The sequence below is a fragment of the Eublepharis macularius genome, chromosome 3 (assembly GCF_028583425.1).
Source record: "Eublepharis macularius isolate TG4126 chromosome 3, MPM_Emac_v1.0, whole genome shotgun sequence".
Lineage (NCBI taxonomy): Eukaryota > Metazoa > Chordata > Lepidosauria > Squamata > Eublepharidae > Eublepharis > Eublepharis macularius.
Window position 1 is genome coordinate 93,299,793 of NC_072792.1, and position 18,416 is coordinate 93,318,208.

Below are 18,416 nucleotides of genomic sequence, written 5' to 3' on the forward strand. Positions count from 1 at the left end.
ATTCTACCATTGTGTTAATAATTCTTGACTTTCTGCAGATATACTAGTCAATTTTAAGACGATGGTAGCCTATCTGGAATAAAATTCCAGAATGAAATCAGATTTGTTCCTGTAAACTGAGCACAAGAGTGACAAGTGATTGTTCTGGGTGACCCGAAACATCTAGCAGTGATGAATTCAAGAAGACAAGATGACCATCTATTCTACATAGTTCATTCATTGTATATTATCAAAATGTGTTCTAGTCTTTCGGATGCATAGCTCGGATATCCAGTCCCCACCTAATATTGGCTTGCGGCGTAGTGGTCAAGTTGAAGGTGTGCGCCAGATGCATCAGAATGCTCCGAGGAGTCAGATTGCCACAGAGAGAGATCTCCAAGCTTGGAGGCGGAGAGTAGTTGTTCCAGAAGTAACATCGAGCATATTCAGGTGTGCAGATCGACCAACATAAAAATTATTGTTTTATTTTCAAACATTTATATACTGTCTTTCTTCCTGAGAGCCCAGTAGTTCTGAAAGAAGTATAAAGGTATTTGCTCATTTGCCATTTCTCTTCTAGAATTGTTTCTTTTTTTAAACAACTTGCTTATTAGAGACGTTCCTGGACCACCGTAATCATGCTGATCCGGGATGTTTGTTGCTAGCTTATCTTCCTTTGCCGCAACTCACAACTTCAGAATTCACCCTTCATCTTTATAATATTACTTCTCTGGGCAGATGCTATAACATGATGTTTCTGTGTACCACTTAATTTTTTTAAAAATCCTGTCTTTCAGCCTGATAGGTTTTCAACATGGCTAAAATGTCAGTACCTTACAGTGGTGGTGATGGAGAGTGCCTTCAAGTCATAGCTGACTTATGGCGACCCTTGGTGGAGTTTTCATGGCAAGAGACTAACAGAGGTGGTTTGCCATTGCCTGCCTCTGCAGCCCTGATCTTTATTGGAGGTCTCCCATCCCCAGTTGAATGCTACTAAGCTTAAATTTAAGGCATATGTTTTTAGCATAAGGTGAAATTGGTAAATAATTGTCTTCTTCCAAGTATATGATGATGACAAATGGTAGACTGTAAACAGTTTATGTTCCACAATTATGGTTATGCGTTCAGTCTGACAAATTTTCAAAAATGGTCTTTTTAGAAACCAAGAAGAATATAGGATTGCAAAAGGTGAAGAAGAGAAATGGCTGTATACAACAGAACAGAAAAGGAAGTTACTTCAGTCTTCGGAAAGGGTAGGAAATATCTGCACTGTAGAGTTCTTCATGGCTGTAAATTTATAAATAACGTGCAAGCTGTTCTAATTCAAGGAGCCTTCCACCAGTGCCAGGAAAAGGGGGAAGCTCCCCCCATTAACAGAATGAAACTTTTTGATCCAACTCTTTGAAATATCAATGAGAACATGAATTTGTCAGTGGAGAAGATAGTCCAGGCCCGATTGCACCTTTCATTTACTCCACAGGACTGTGAAAATAAATTAAGTCTCTGTACTTGGACCTCCCAGTTATAGTCTTATTTGCTGTGCAGCTCTACTCTTTCATTTCTCTCCTGCCTTTCTAGAATCTTCAGCTCTTCTTTTGTCTGACTGCACTTTGGAATTTTCATATCTAGCCTTTCCATCATCCTAAAATTTTGAGCCATTCTCCGGTGGTCAGGAGTGGGTCAGTCTGTACGAATGGGAATGTAGCCCACCTCTCTGAAGCAGGGTCAGCCAACTCTTTTGATCCCAGAGGAGAGGGGCTAATTCCTGGCTTCAGAGCCCCTGCACAGAGCTTGCTCTATCTTACTATCACAGAGGTCCTTAGGCAGACCTTCAGCATCCATAGGAAGTACTGAGTTGGAAGTGAGGCTATTCATTGGGTCAATCAATAGGGGGAGTTTGAATCTACTAGCAGCCTCTGGTACTAAGGAATAGCACTTATTAAAGATTGCATGGGTAGCTTTGGGTTTGGCTGGAGCCTCCCATTCTGCTTCTGTCAGATGGCAAAATGCTGCTGAAAGAGGAATCCCTGAGGGTGCCACCCCCCCCCCCCTTAGGCAGAGCCCTCTCTGATCCCTCTGTGACAACTGAGTGGGACTCCTCTTTCCCCTTAGGAAAATACAATCTCCCAACTGTCCAAAGATTTGGGGGGGGAGTATTACAGCCTCCTAGCTGGTACCCTCATCAGGAGCCCAAGGGTCTAGTACGCACTAGCACCACTATTCACAAGGGCAGCCTTTACCTGGGCTTCTGATTTAGCTGCAGCAGAGAGTAACGTGCCTAGAGAGGTGAAGGATATGGTCAAGAAAATTGCTTTGGCGACTGCCTTTGCAGCAGATGCCACGTTGGATGCCATGCAGTTGTCTTCCAGAGAATGGCCTTCAGTGTGACAGCCAGACGGAACACATGGTTACGGAACTGCGATGTTGACTCCTCTGCCTGAGCCAACATAGCAGGAATTTCATTTAAAGGGGTGTCATGCCTCAGGTAGGGTGAGCCACCTTACGCTACCACCACTCTAGGATTTAGGGTCCCTTGGGAGGGCCCAGAATACCCTCCCAACCCTTCTGACCGCTGTAGCTTGGCCAATAAACAGGTGTGAGGACCCAGCAGAGTAACAACAAACACAATAGTTTATTTACAAGGAGGTCAGTTAATATCAAAACAAACAAGCAAACAAGAAGCAAGGTGCATTAGCAACAATAGATGGGTGAAAGCAAAATAAACAAAAGGCCCTAGCATGACTGAACTCACTGTCCTTCTGTCTGCCAGGCCTGTCTTCTCACCCTACCTGGATGAGGGCCTCTCTCCCCAGCAGAAACCTCCTCTGGCTTGCTCCCTGGAAGAAAGAACTCAGGCTTTTCCTCTCAGGCTTATAGCACTAGCCCCCTGTGTTCTGATTGGCCAAAAAGGGCGTCAAAACAGCCCAGGGACTCCTGGGAAGTGTAGGCAGGCCTACTCCCACTGCTAACAGGCTTCTGAGGCCTTGCTAGGCCTTCCTGGCACAGCCAGATCATGACAAGGGATCAAGCTATTTGGAGAAGCCCTGGATAGGTACCTAGTGGGAGACAGAAAAAAACGGTTCTTCCATCAAAAAAGAGGGAAGAAAAATCCAGGAAAAGATTCCAGCGGTTTCGAGGCTCCAGGCGATCCCTGCGCACTGGCAATACAAGACTGTTCAAGGGTTGTTGGCAATCCAAACCATGAAGTAAGAACAAATCCTGCTCTTTCACCAAGTCCAACCAGTACGCTAAAGGTCCAAAAAAGGGCCAATCAGCATGACTATCTGGAGATGACAACAGTGCAGGGGATCAGGGGGTGCTTATAGAGGTTCTCCCGAGTGTGGGAAAGAACTGTAATGGACAGGTGGGTACTGGACATAGTAACCAATGGCTACAGTCCTGAATTAGAGTCTGTGCCCCCCAATCGCCTCATACAGATTCCAAAGAACAGATCAAACACCAAACACCTCCTGATACAAAAGGCTATCCATCGCCTGTTAGAGATAGGAGCCATAGAACAAGTTCCAGAAGAACACATAGCTCGGGGAGTATATTCAGTGTTCTTCATAGTCCCGAAGAAGAACGGGGATGCGAGGGCCATTTTAGATCTAAAATGGCTGAACAAGTTCATCAAGACACAAATTCAAAATGGAAACCCTCAAATCAATTGTGGCAAGTATTCAGGAAAAGGACTTCTTGGCATCCATCGATCTATCAGAGGCCTACTTATATGTTCCGATAAGAGAGTCCTATCACAAATTCCTACAGTTTACCTACAACGGGAATCATGACCAGTATTGTGCATTGCCCTTCGGTTTTAAATCTTTGTCCAGGGTATTCACGAAGGTATTGGTTAACCCTGGGGACCCACGTGAGGCTGCACGGAGTATCGTTGTGTCCATACCTCGACGATATTCTTATCAAAGCCCATTCATTAGAGACAGGTCTGGAGGAAGTGAAATCCACAATGGATTGTCTGAGGGACTACAGATTTGTGGTGAACAAAGAGAAGAGCACACCTCTTCCCACTCAGAAAATCAACCATCTGGGAGTGATGATAGACACAGCATGGGGCAGAGTGTTCCTGTCACAAAAGATACAACAGAACTTTTGACTCATCCTGGACATGATCCAGAAGGAACCGGAAGTAGAAGTAATGAAATTAGCTCAATTGCTAGGAACCATGGTGTCATGCCTGGAGGTGGTACAGTGGTCGAGATTCCATGCTCACCCTCTTCAGAGGTTCCTTTTGCAGTATCAAGATATTGTAGCCAACAAAAGGCGCAAACTAGTGAGACCACCAGTGAACCTGATGTGAGAGCTCACCTGGTGTCAGGACCCAACAAGATTCCTGGAAGGGGTTCCTCTCAGGGAGCCGAAAAGGGCGGTCATGACTACAGATGCCAGCCTCGGGCTGGGGAGCACATACACTGGGAAGCATGTCCCAAGGCTCCTGGAAGGAAGAAAAGAGATCCAAGAGCATAAATTTACTGGAACTCAGGGCCATCAGGTTAGGACTGATGGAATTCTAGGACCTATTATCAGGAAGACATGTATTAGTGAAAATGAACAACATAATTGCCAAGGCTTATATCAACTGCCAAGGGGGGACAAAATGCAAGTCACTCCACAGAGAGGCCACTGTGATCATGAAGTGGGCAGAGGAATGTCTCAGGTCTCTCAAGGCGATTCACGTGCCCGGACAGATCAACTCGATAGCCGACTGGGTAAGCAGGAACAAGGTGGACCAGTCGGAATGGATGTTATCCAAGGAGGTATTCAGACAAATCTGCTAGAGGTTCAGAGAAGCAAAAATAGACCTGTTTGCAAGCAGTCAAAATAATCAACTTCAGAATTACATATCAAGAAAAAGAACAAGCTTAGGAAATAGACACTCTGAGTTGTGACTGGCCCCATGCGCTGTTGTATGCCTTTCCACCAATACAACTGATGCAAAGAGTAGTGCAGAAAATCATCGAGCAACAGGTGGAAGTTATACTGGTTGCACCCTACTGGCCGAGGAGGGCATAGTTCTAGGAGTTGGTGAGACTATCGGTCTCAAGTCAATGGCATCTTCCTGCTTGGAAAGATCTTCTGTCACAAGGGACAATCCTTCATCCACAACCAGCGAAATTAAACCTCACAGCCTGGAGGTTGAACACAGGCAGTTGAAAGAACTGAGATATTTGGAGGCAGTGATCCAGACAATGCTAGCATCCAGGAAGAGCTCCACAAACAGAAGCTACAATAATACTTGGCAAGTTTTTCAAGTCTGGTGTGCAGATAGGGGGAAAGACCCTTTTAAAGTCCCAGTTAGGGAGAGTCTCTTGTTCCTTCAGGAAGGTCTGGATAAAAGGCTTAGTACCAGCACACTGAAAAGGCAGGTATTGGCCATAGCAGCTATTAGGGGTTCCAGGAAGGGCAAATTTCTTTCGCAACACCCTCATGTTAAGAGATTCCTGCGGGGTACCACACTGATCAACCCCCCAAATGTGCATAGATTCCCCACCTGGAATCTAAATATAGTTTTGAAAGCGCTAACTAGGGAACCTTTCGTGCCCATGGCTTCATGCCCCATTAAAGAGTTGACATTTAAAACGATTTTTCTAATTGGTATTACTTCAGCAAGAAGAGTATCTGAAATCAAAGCCCTTTCAGTGGACAGGGAACTATGTGTATTCCATAAAGACAAAGTGGTTTTAAGGCTGGGTCTGGCTTTCATCCCTAAAGTAAATTCAATATTTCATAGGAGTGAGGAAATAGTTCTACCTTCATTCTGTCCAAATCCCACACATGAGAAGGAAAAGGAGTGGCATTGCATGGTTGTCTGAAGGGCGCTAAGCTTTTATATGGACAAGACGAAACAGTTGAGAAAATCAGAGGCATTGTTTGTATCATTCACAAAGTCATCCCTAGATAATAGTGTATGTGTGTCCACACTGAGCAGGTGGATTAGGTGGATTATAATCTTGGCGTATAGGGCCAGGAACTTGGAACCATCTCAGGGTATTACAGCTCACTCATTCAGGGATGCAGCAACATCTGCTGCTTATAGATCCTTTCCCCTCATTGGAAATGTTATGTAAGGCTGCAATGTGGAGGTCGGTGCATTCATTCACTAAACATTATAGAATAGACAAGATAGCCTTGGCTGAGGCTGCATTCGGGAGAAGGGTTCTACAGTACACCCTCTAATCCAAATAACTTTCCCTGGGGAACACTGCTTTGTTATGTCCCATTCGTATGGACTGACCCACTCCTGACCACCGGAGAATGGAAGATTTGTCTCACCTTCCTTCTCGGTGGTCCAGGAGAGGGTCAGTCCAACCCACCCAGAAAAAAAAAGGAGGGGAGTGGATCTGGAGATTGGAGGGTTCATTGTACATAGTTGATTAACATTTGGTTGATGAAGTTAACGTTTATGTTATAAGGGGAGAGGCTGTTATGTTAGAAGTTTATACGGTTAGTTGAGGACTCACAGCTTGAGAACAAACTGGAGATGCCAGGAGCGAGCCCCTCCTCTCCGGGATCAAAAAAGTCGGCTGACCCTGCTTCAGAGAGGAGGAGCTATGTTCTCATTTTTACGGACTGACCCACTCCTGGACCACCGAGAAGGAAGCTTCACGGTGAGACAAATCTTCCAATATCTCATAGTTTTATTTCACCAGCCACCCCACTCTATTAGGAGTGTCCTGCCAATGTAAGTTTGCCCTCAGACATTGGCAGCCAGCCTCTCAGGAGATAGCTGCAACCTAAGTAAATGGCTACTCCCGTACGTAATTAGGAACAAAAATGGGAAAGCCCACGGGAAGTAAACGTCACCTTAATTAACTGTAAACAATTTTTATAACAATTTTTATATATATATATAAAGTGCAAGTGCAATGAAATAATTTAGTGACTGAATATCAAATACAGATCATAAATTCATCAATATCTCATAAAAATGGACAATCAATGGAAACATATTCCCACCAACAAACAACAACAGCAGACAATTCTTAGTTGCAATGAATTTTAAAGAGACACCCAAGTATCATGGACTTATAGTCCAAACAACGATCCCGTCGTTATTTCTTCTCCCGTGTCTTTAAATGACTTAATTCTTCCACTGAGCGGCAAGCCGTGAGGGTGAGGTTGATGAAAAATCCTCCCAACGCCCAACGCCCGATCTGGGGCCGGCTCAACTCCACAGATTTCGTGTTGACTTCTTCAAGAGCAACCTCTCTAAAAATACATATATACATTCAAAAACCTGTCACACCCAACTCCCCACTATAGCCCTCAAGTTACATTCCTATGACAATATACTCACACGGCAAATATCAAAAACGATTCAAGGGTGAAACCTTCCAGTGCTGGCGGCTGTGAATTCTAACGCTCGCACAGCCTAATGGTGCATGACTCAATAAACAGGTCTAATTATCTCGCAACCAATTTCCTTAAAGGAGACTCCCCCAACGATCCATACCATCTTATAAAAAACAGCTCAGAACTAGTTCATTATTTAACCCCCTTGGTTTAATCGTATCCAATCGGTGTATCCAAAATGCCTCCCGACGGAGGAGGGGCGTTAGCATTGGGCCGTGTGCATTCCTGATGGTCTCAAGGATAACCACCGTGAAGTCGTTATCCAAGTGGCCTTTTCCCCTGAAATGCGCTGTTAGAGGCGCTTCCTGTAGGTTGTTACGGATCCACGAGCTATGTTCAAGTATTCTTACCTTAATCGGCCTTAATGTGCAGCCCACATATAATAAATTGCACGGGCACCGCAAAGCATAAACCACTCCCTTTGTTTGGCAGTTTGCAAAATGCTTAAAGGTATATCTAACCTCCCTAAATATCACCTCCTTAGACTCACATGAGTTTTTACACGCCTAGCAATGACCACATTTGTAGTTGCCCCTTGGTAACTGTTGATGTTGTTGCTTCGCGGTATCACTCACATCAGCATGAACTAAACTATCTTTCAAGTTCCTAGTCCTGCGGAAGCCAACCATAGGTGGCTGCTCGCATCCTGCTATTTCATATATTAATCCCCAGTGGCGATTGACCACCCTTTTAATACGATTTGCCATTGGGGTATAGTCTAGAGACCAGATAATCCTGCCTACTTCTCTAATGAACTAGTTCTGAGCTGTTTTTTATAAGATGGTATGGATCGTTGGGGGAGTCTCCTTTAAGGAAATTGGTTGCGAGATAATTAGACCTCCTATTTATTGAGTCATGCACCATTAGGCTTTGCGAGCATTAGAATTCACAGCCGCCAGCACTGGAAGGTTTCACCCTTGAATCGTTTTTGATATTTGCCGTGTGAGTATATTGTCATAGGAATGTAACTTGAGGGCTATAGTGGGGAGTTGGGTGTGACAGGTTTTTGAATGTATATGTATTTTTAGAGAGGTTGCTCTTGACACGAAATCTGTGGAGTTGAGCCGGCCCCAGATCGGGCGTTGGGCGTTGGGAGGATTTTTCATCAACCTCACCCTCACGGCTTGCCGCTCAGTGGAAGAATTAAGTCATTTAAAGACACGGGAGAAGAAATAACGACGGGATCGTTGTTTGGACTATACGTCCATGATACTTGGGTGTCTCTTTAAAATTCATTGCGACTAAGAATTGTCTGCTGTTGTTGTTTGTTGGTGGGAATATGTTTCCATTGATTGTCCATTTTTATGAGATACTGATGAATTTATGATCTGTATTTGATATTCAGTCACTAAATTATTTCATTGCACTTGCACTTTATATATATATATATATATATATATATATATATATATATATATATATATATAAAATTGTTATAAAAATTGTTTACAATTAAGGTGACGTTTACTTCCCGTGGGCTTTCCCATTTTTGTTCCTAATTACGTACGGGAGTAGCCATTTACTTAGGTTGCAGCTATCTATTATGGCGTCATATAAAGAAGTTCTAGCATTCTCTATGGAGGAGCAGGAGCAGATTCTTGCTGGCATGACTTCAATTATGGGAGAGTCGGAAAATCCCCCTAAAGAGGATTGGGCCTCATTGAATTTTTTGAAAAGTCAAATATGATCTGCACGCAGCTGCACTCTGCGATTACCATAAGGCAATGCGTATCCCTAGGGGACTTAGAATTCAGAAGCCACCAGGGGTGTTCGGGTCTGATGAGGAATTTAAATCCGACTGGGCAGCTATATTAAATAAATGTAGTTTGGATCTCATGTTGTTAATCATTCGCAGATGTAAGAAAGAAAGGGAGGAGGTTATGAAGGTTATTACTGGTGCATTGGAAACGGTTAAGACAGCTTTACCCTCAGCGGAATTTGAGCTACGTTTGAAAGAACTGGAACAGGAAGTGCGTCTCTTTGAGAATCGCACTAAGGAATTGAAGGTTAAGAAGTATAAACGGGATGCTCAGGATTATATTAATAATAAGGTCTACAGTTGGTGGGAGATGCCTAATAAGAACAAGGAGCCCAGGAGACGGGTTACATGGGCAGAGCCGATGACGTCCATTTCAGATCTAGAAACATCGGGGATGTCGGATAGCTCGGGGGACGAGGGCATGAGTTCCCGCCTCCTTCGAAACCGCACCGTACCTACAGGCAATAGGCAGCCTTTTTTAGAACGAGGCAAGAGGAAGCCCTTTTACAGGACAAGACAGAAAATTTAGTATTCAATCTTTTTAATAGCCCCTTAAGTTCAGTAGAACATGCGGTTCTCAATAAGGGCTTAGGATTCGTGCCGACACCAAAATACTCTGCGTTCCAAACTAGAGTAGACCTTTTCAAGTTAATTTGCCTAATTAAGCTGAAGGCGTTTTTCAGCCAATCGGGAGGTAATGCCGCTAACCCATGACAGATTCTACCAAAGCGTCTTAAGACAGCTTCCTCCTTTATGCCCCCCTTACGGACCACAGGATCGAGACATTTGAATATGTGGTCCGGCGGGAGATTGCGTCTTTGGAACACAATTCATCCAACACCTGGCAGAATTTATCCTCAGCGGAGAGGAACGCCATTCAAACATTAAGGGAAGATAGGACAATAGTCATTAAGCCTGCGGATAAAGGCGGGGGCATAGTGATTTTAGACCATGAGGTGTATGTACAGGAAGTGATGAGACAGCTCAGTGACACCACTAGTTATGTACGGGTTGCAAGAGACCCTACCGATCACGTAAAGGGGTTGATAAAAATAGTGCTAGATGAAGCGAGGGAGTTGGGGGAGATAGATGATCTTCTTCATAGGTCACTACTCACCCCGACACCCAGGATACCCTTGTTCTATGTGCTGCCTAAAATACATAAAAACACCTTTCCCCCGCCTGGGCGTCCAATTGTATCAGGATGCGGGTCGGTTCTAGAACCCTTGGCTATCCTCCTGGATTCTGCTTTACAGCCAGCAGTAGCAGGGATCGGCCCATTACTGAATGACACCCGGGACTTCATTCAGCGCATAGAGGATTATACTATGTCAGAGGGGAGCGGCTTCCTTAGCATGGACGTCAACTCCCTATACACTATTATACCACACGATATGGCTAGGCTAGTAGTGGCAGAGGCTTTGGAATCTTCTTCAGAGAAATCCCTCCCACCCCATTTGTTACTGCAGTTACTGGATTTGGTACTGGAAAAGAACTACTTCCGCTTTGATGAATGTTATTATCTTCAGCTTAGGGGTGTTGCCATGGGTAGCTCCGCAGCACCCAGCATAGCAAACTTGTTCATTAAGAAATGGGAAAATAGCTATATCCTTCATTCATCTAACCCCTTTAGGTCCAATATAGCACTTTATTTCCGGTACATTGATGACCTCTATTTTGTGTATAAAGACATGAATAAGATTGAGGATTTTTGTTCATGGCTGAATGAGAGGGATAACAACGTGAAGTTCTCGTGGAACTTTAACAATAAGGAGATTAACTTCCTTGATGTCGTTACTTAACAGAGATGCAGACAATAAAATCAGAGTCAGGACATTTCGTAAAAAGACGGATAGGAATTCCTATTTGGAGTTAGTTCTTTCCACCCAAAGTATCTTAAAGAGAACATCCCCTTTAGCCAACTCCTAAGGCTAAAGAGAAATTCCTCTACTAGGGTAGACTTTGAACGGGATGGGAGAGAACTATGTAGGAACTTTGCGAGAAGGAAGTACCCATTGAGGGTGATAGAGTCGGCATGGCAGAGGGCTACGGTGAGGAGTAGGGAGCCACTGTTTGTTCCGAAAGATTTGGGAGAAGTAGGCAGGATTATCTGGTCCCTAGACTATACCCCAATGGCAAATCGTATTAAAAGGGTGGTCAATTGCCACTGGGGATTAATATATGAAATAGCAGGATGCGAGCAGCCACCTATGGTTGGCTTCCGCAGGACTAGGAACTTGAAAGATAGTTTAGTTCATGCTGATGTGAGTGATACCGCGAAGCAACAACATCAACAGTTACCAAGGGGCAACTACAAATGTGGTCATTGCCAGGCGTGTAAAAACTTATGTGAGTCTAAGGAGGTGATATTTAGGGAGGTTAGATATACCTTTAAGCATTTTGCAAACTGCCAAACAAAGGGAGTGGTTTATGCCCGTGCAATTTATTATATGTGGACTGCACATTAAGGCCGATTAAGGTAAGAATACTTGAACATAGCTCGCGGATCCGTAACAACATGCAGGAAGCGCCTCTAACAGCGCATTTCAGGGAAAAAGGCCATTTGGATAACGACTTCACGGTGGTTATCCTTGAGACCATCAGGAATGCACACGGCCCAATGCTAACGCCCCTCCTCCGTCGGGAGGCATTTTGGATACACCGATTGGATACGATTAAACCAAGGGGGTTAAATAATGAACTAGTTCTGAGCTGTTTTTTATAAGATGGTATGGATCGTTGGGGGAGTCTCCTTTAAGGAAATTGGTTGCGAGATAATTAGACCTGTTTATTGAGTCATGCACCATTAGGCTGTGCGAGCGTTAGAATTCACAGCCGCCAGCACTGGAAGGTTTCACCCTTGAATCGTTTTTGATATTTGCCGTGTGAGTATATTGTCATAGGAATGTAACTTGAGGGCTATAGTGGGGAGTTGGGTGTGACAGGTTTTTGAATGTATATATGTATTTTTAGAGAGGTTGCTCTTGAAGAAGTCAACACGAAATCTGTGGAGTTGAGCCGGCCCCAGATCGGGCGTTGGGCGTTGGGAGGATTTTTCATCAACCTCACCCTCACGGCTTGCCGCTCAGTGGAAGAATTAAGTCATTTAAAGACACGGGAGAAGAAATAACGACGGGATCGTTGTTTGGACTATAAGTCCATGATACTTGGGTGTCTCTTTAAAATTCATTGCAACTAAGAATTGTCTGCTGTTGTTGTTTGTTGGTGGGAATATGTTTCCATTGATTGTCCATTTTTATGAGATATTGATGAATTTATGATCTGTATTTGATATTCAGTCACTAAATTATTTCATTGCACTTGCACTTTATATATATATAAAAAATTGTTATAAAAATTGTTTACAGTTAATTAAGGTGACGTTTACTTCCCGTGGGCTTTCCCATTTTTGTTCCTAGCCTCTCAGGAGAGGCTTGGCTTGTATTGCATCATATGCCTGGTTTACTCCTTTGCTGTCCAAATTGGGTGAGCCAGAAAGACAAGCAGGACACAGTACTGGCTAAGCCTAAAACCTCCCTCATACACTTTGAAATGAGAAGCAAGACACTTCACTCAGTTGCTGTGGACAATTTGAGGCATGGTAGAATGTGCCCTACTGCTACCAGCCTATAAATCTGTTTTTTCTCATAGAGCCAGCTGGAACAGGATGTGTTACCTGAAGCAGCTATGGTGATGATAAAGTTGACACCTTGCTGGAACTAGTACTGTTCCCTCCTCCAGCCAATTGCCCTGCCTAGTGGTCAGGAGAGCCACAATTACTATAACCTTGAAAGGACTAAAAACTAAAAAGACAGACACTGCCAGTTTCCCTCCCCTCGTAATGGACAACTTCTCCTTTTACCTGGATTCTGATGGGAGGACTAAACATATTTTGGTGATTTATCTTAGAACTCACTAAAGCCACAAACAGCATAAAAATATAACTGTCAATATGAAGCCTTTCATCCTCCTTGCTGTGCTGAAAAGAGAGAGCAGAGCCAGTTGTTTTGGAACCAGCTCCCATTCCACTGACTTCGGGGATTGATATCCTGTTCCTCTTACTGTAACCAGAGACAGTGCCACAGTTACAGGAGCTTTCAGAAATTTCTTCAGTCTGGTCAGCCAAAGTTGGGCACTGCACAGGTGGCAGTTTGTTCCTTATAATAGCTATTTCTAAGTAATGTTTTCTGTCACTGTTGTCACATGTCTCGTAACTAGGAGGTCCATCTTCCTACTCACCCAGGTAAAAGAATAGTTGTTTACATTGATCTGCCAATGCAGCAAGTGGTCGAAATAATCCTGTCTGGATTTCCTTCATTCATTGACAAAATAAGTACTCAGTACATGCTGACGTTCTTGTTTAGGTCTACTGTAATAGTTCAGTTGCCTCCTTCTATGTTTTTGTATGGTCCGAGATTGAGGACAAGCTGTTTGACTATTGCATTTTCTTTTCTGTTGTTTGGGTTAATGACCATATTTTGCCTCATTAAGTAGCTACTTTAAAAAGATGTGTAAAAAGTGCTGAAACTCAATATGGAATTTATTCCTTATTGCATCTGACATAGTTTATTCTGATAATTCAATAATGCATGTTTCTCATCCCGTCTCATTCTTTAATGTCTAATTTAGAGTGACTCTGAAGATTCACTGATACAGTCCAAGAGGAGACTTTATAGACGTAAATATGCAGCATGTCAAACACGAAATAATATTGAGCGGTCTGATTCTTCTAGTGAAGAAGCCGATGACTGTTCTGGACTTATAGAACAGGTAAACTGTTCTGTTTCATTTTAGTAGTTTGAGGTAGCAGAAACTCTAATCTTTACACTTCAATTTTTCTGAAATGCAAGCTGTCACTAGTGCAGCTGTGATATTGAGAGATGTTCCCTTAAGCTTGTTTTATTATTTTTGAGAAAAGTGAAGGCTTGCACTGTGTGTAAAAGGTTTTGACAGATCCAGCATATCACTTCTTGGTAGAGCTGGGTCAACTTAGCCTACTTTTTCATCAAAGCACCAAGTTTCACCAGTCATGAAATGATGGTTTGTGTTTGTAGAGCCCATTGCAAAATGATGGCTTGGGCACAGCTGGTTGTGTTAAATGTTGGATCTCATGAGTCATTCACTGGGTGGCCTGCCTGTAAGTACAAATTCATTACATTTATATCTTGCCTTTTGCCATCATGGAACTGAAGGTGGTTACATACGTCCCAGGAGGTCTCCCATCTGTATCCATTCCTGCTTAGCTTCAGCAAGGTCGCTGTATTACATACCTTATATCCATACCCAAGCCATCTCCAAATCACTCTAGGGGCTGGACATGAAAACCTAAAAATACACAAGGAAAGCTACAGAAAGGCCCAGTCAACGAGTTAATGTTATTTTACAGGTGCAGGATATAAAAGTTTAGGATACATTCATTTCCAGTAAGAAACAGTTTCAGAAGAGAAATGAATAAGCATACACAGGATTGGACAGTAAGTCTGGTGGTTTGGGGGAGCCTGTACATTGTTAACTTTTTCAGTCTACCAGAATTATTACCTATCCCTGTGAATGTTTATTCAGAAGAACCAGCAATTGCTATTGAGCTAGATTGTAGAAATATAAATATTATTCAACAGTTTTTGAAAGAAAGAGGTGACTTTGCAGGATTTTTACTGGCTGAGTTGTTGCACATGCACTATGAAGGTTTAGGTGTTATGAAGGCGAGTTCTGAGCTGGGAACAGTTGCCAGCTTGGTCACCCACAAACTTTGTGTTCATTCTTGTTCAAGATACTATGGGAAAGGGGAATGAGAAACTATACATAGGTTGTCATCAAGTTTATTACAATGTCCTATGCCTCCATCGTGAGCCCAGTTCAAGAAAAAACCACTGCAGATGTTTATTTCTCATGTATAGAAGTGGGCAACTTCTGTTTTCTGAGTGTTTGATGTCATAACAGTATTGATCTTTTTGCTGTATAAAATTACATATTTACTATTGCAGCAGCTACCTGGAGTCCAGCTGCTTTAGATTCCATAGAGAGCCAGTGTGGTGTAATGATTTGAACACTGCTCTAGGATCTGGGAGACCCAGGGAAAAATCCCTGCTTTACTATGAAGCTTGCTAAGTGACCTTGGATCAGTCACATCTTCAAAATCTTAAACCTCCTCACAGAATTGTGAGGATAAAATGGAGAAGGGCAGAGCAATGTATATACCTTTTTAGGTTTAAACTTTGTAAGGTTTTACTGTTAATGATAAACAAGAGTACACTGCGTCCAATCTCTCCTACCATTTAGGAATCATAGCTAATTTATTTTCATCTAGGAAGTAGAAGAAAGTGAAGGCTTGAGTTTGTCTTCTCATGAGGAAGAATGGAAGAGTGATAAGAGAACCAACAGTAATAGTTCCAGGTAAAATCACCTTCTGTCTTTTATTTCTGAGCCTTTATCATACAGTTTTTTTTATTTCTGCATGTGACTTTTTTGAAAATTAATAACTTATTATTTAGTGTGTATTGCGTTACTGTATCTGCCCATGCTTTCCCAAGAAGAATGCTTCTTCTCCATGTTGGGATGTTGTTTCAATGGAAAGAGGAGGGAAAGGGTTATCTGTTCAGCACAAGTAAAACTCAGAAGGGCATTGCCAATGGAGGGTAGTCCAAATGCTGCTTCTCTTTCAGAGTAATAGAAAGCTTTGTAGGTGGACCCACTTACAGAACATTTGAGTAAAAAGGAACCTCTCTCTTACGGCTCCTGTGACTTAGCTTGATTAAGCCTCTGTCCAAGATTTTTTTAAAAGGCACTCTGAAGGATCAGTTCAAAGGACAGCAGTTATGAACCAGTAAAATATCTTGGATCTTCTACTGTTTCTTTTTTTCTTGGATGGTTCTTCAGTAGTGACTCCTCAAGCAGATATTCTGACTGGATAGCTGATGCAGGGATTAATCTACAGCCTCCTGTTCGAGCTTCTCGGCGTAAAGCTATTAGATACTGTAGTAGCTCTGAAGATGAAGCATCACTGGAATTATTATCTCCACCAAGGAGGAGGAAAAAAAGAAGGAAAAAAGACAAATCCAATAGGCATGAGGAGGTATTAATTATATTTCATTTACTTTCATATGTCTGGTTAATTGGGTTTAGGATTTTTCAATATTTATTAGACCTTTATATATCAAAGTGCAAAGTGCTAACAGTGTGCAATACTTATAAATAATGTTTACAAAAATAGTAAGTCGCTTTAAATCCCAAATACATCAATGAACCAGCACAATCAATAAATAATCCAGAGTCAATAAATAGTACAATCCATAAATAACGCAGTCAGTCAACAGTATAAATGTCCAACTGGTGAAAAGTTCCTATTCTTTGTTAATAGATGTTATTTTCAAAGCTCATGGGAGTGACCACCAATCACGATGAAAAAGACTGGAGCTGAACGTTTCCTCAAACAATCAGCTTTGTGTATTTACTAATATAACTTAACAGTACATCAAACAAACCATTACAAATCACTTACTGGTCACTGATAGTACTCTAGCTCATCACTGGGGCTGATAGTGCAGACGGAATAATGCCATAGGAGTTCCCATCCGCCTATTGCTTAACTTTCCAATCATTTAAAGGTGCCGCAGCGTCAAATAGTTACAAATAGTTATATCATAAATAACATGAAAAATCTATTTCGATGGTTGTTGTGGATTTTCTGGGCTGTATTGCCATGGTCTTGGCATTGTAGTTCCTGACGTTTCGCCAGCAGCTGTGACTGGCGTCTTCAGAGGTGTAGCACCAAAAGACGGATCTCTCAGTGTCAAACTGTGGAGGAGATGTTTGCAGGTGATTTATATCTACTCAGAAAGGTGGGTTGGGTTGTGTCATCCTGTAAGGGTTTCCCAGGGTGTGGAGTGCTAATGCTTCACTGTGTCCTGACGAGGTTCTTTTGCATATGGATTGGTGCTTGATATGCTAATCTTCTCTGCAGGGCTATTGTGGGTTGTAGAGTCTTTTGTTAGCCTGGTGTTTTTCAGAACTGGAAACCATGCTCTATTCATTCTTAAAGTCTCTTCTTTCCTGTTGAAGTTTTGTTTATGCTTATGAATTTCAATGGCTTCCCTGTGCAATCTGACAAAGTAGTTGGACGTGTTGTCCAGTGTTTTGGTGTCCTGGAATAAGATACTGTGTCCTGTTTGAGTTAGGCTATGTTCTGCAACTGCTGATTTTTCAGGTTGTCCAAGTCTGCAGTGTCTTTCATGTTCTTTTATTCTTGTCTGGATGCTGCGCTGTGTGGTCCCAATGTAAACTTGTCCACAGCTGCAGGGTATGCGGTATACTCCTGCAGAGGTGAGAGGGTCTCTACTGTCTTTTGCTGATCGTAGCATCTGTTGGATCAAAGACCAAGATGGCGTCGAGATAGAAGCCATGGCGGCTGCTTCGCTCCGCAAGTTGATTTTATTTTGCTTTGTTTTATCTTATCTAACCTGCTTCTTATCCTGCCTCCTACTTGGCTATCTGATTCACCACAGCATACTGCAGAAGGTCTCTCAACCCGAGAGCTAGAAAAGTTCTTATCTTGAAGCCTTCCCGGGGTGAAGAGCTAGGAACGCCGAGCCAATTAAGCTGCCACTGGCTTAATTTCAAGTAAGCAACTCATCAGTTACCTAAAACAGCCACCTGCCTTCACAACGCTTTCTCAACGCTTTCTTTATCGGTGTGGTTGTTAGTCAAAATAAGAAGTTGTAAACTCTGGACTGTAAAGGTTAACCCTTAATTGGGTAGCTAACAGCTCCTGTTACAAACACTCTAAGGTTGAGCAATGGGAACAAATAAGCGAACGCGGGGCACAGAAGACTTAATCTCACCCCCTGCTTGCAAGCAGAAAAGAATTGAGGACTATTTTGCTTCTAAGGAGCCCATAAACTTTAACATCCCTACTGCAAATTGGTTTTGCCCCTCTGATTGACATTTCTGATTCTGAGGAAAATCTTACTGTGGCTCCCAACAACCCAGCACAAACAGTAGCATACACTGAAGAAGCAAACAAAAGAGGCTTGGCTCTCCCTTTGTCAGAGCTGATTAATGAAGAACCGAACACTACGACTGCAAGCAACTACCCGGAACTTACTGCTCTAACGGTCACTCGTATCTTTAAGACCTTGAGAGAGATAGAAAAGTCTCTCAATAAGCTGGCTCAGGTGATCTCAAGTTTGACTGTTAAAGAAAAGTGCTCCAAGCCAAAAACAGCACTGTTTCCAGCCTCAAATGATTACCAGCCACGGTGTATGAGCTCTCCTCCCACAGCTCCAGATTGCTCTTTCTCACAGCAGAAGTT

General features: G+C 42.8%; 1 protein-coding gene across 5 annotated transcripts in view; it reads left to right on the top strand.

The window, feature by feature from the left end:
* BRWD1 (bromodomain and WD repeat domain containing 1) overlaps positions 1 to 18,416 on the top strand; it is a 106,670-nt gene that overhangs the window by 34,345 nt on the left and 53,909 nt on the right. For 3 of the 5 annotated variants that reach the window (XM_054973143.1, XM_054973145.1, XM_054973147.1), the window contains exons 19-23: positions 246 to 429; positions 1,139 to 1,232; positions 13,739 to 13,879; positions 15,417 to 15,502; positions 15,986 to 16,181. In XM_054973143.1, the coding sequence (XP_054829118.1) occupies positions 246 to 429; positions 1,139 to 1,232; positions 13,739 to 13,879; positions 15,417 to 15,502; positions 15,986 to 16,181 (701 nt within the window). The remainder of the gene's footprint in view (positions 1 to 245; positions 430 to 1,138; positions 1,233 to 13,738; positions 13,880 to 15,416; positions 15,503 to 15,985; positions 16,182 to 18,416) is intronic. The other 2 variants (XM_054973144.1, XM_054973146.1) reach the window with 1 other exon arrangement.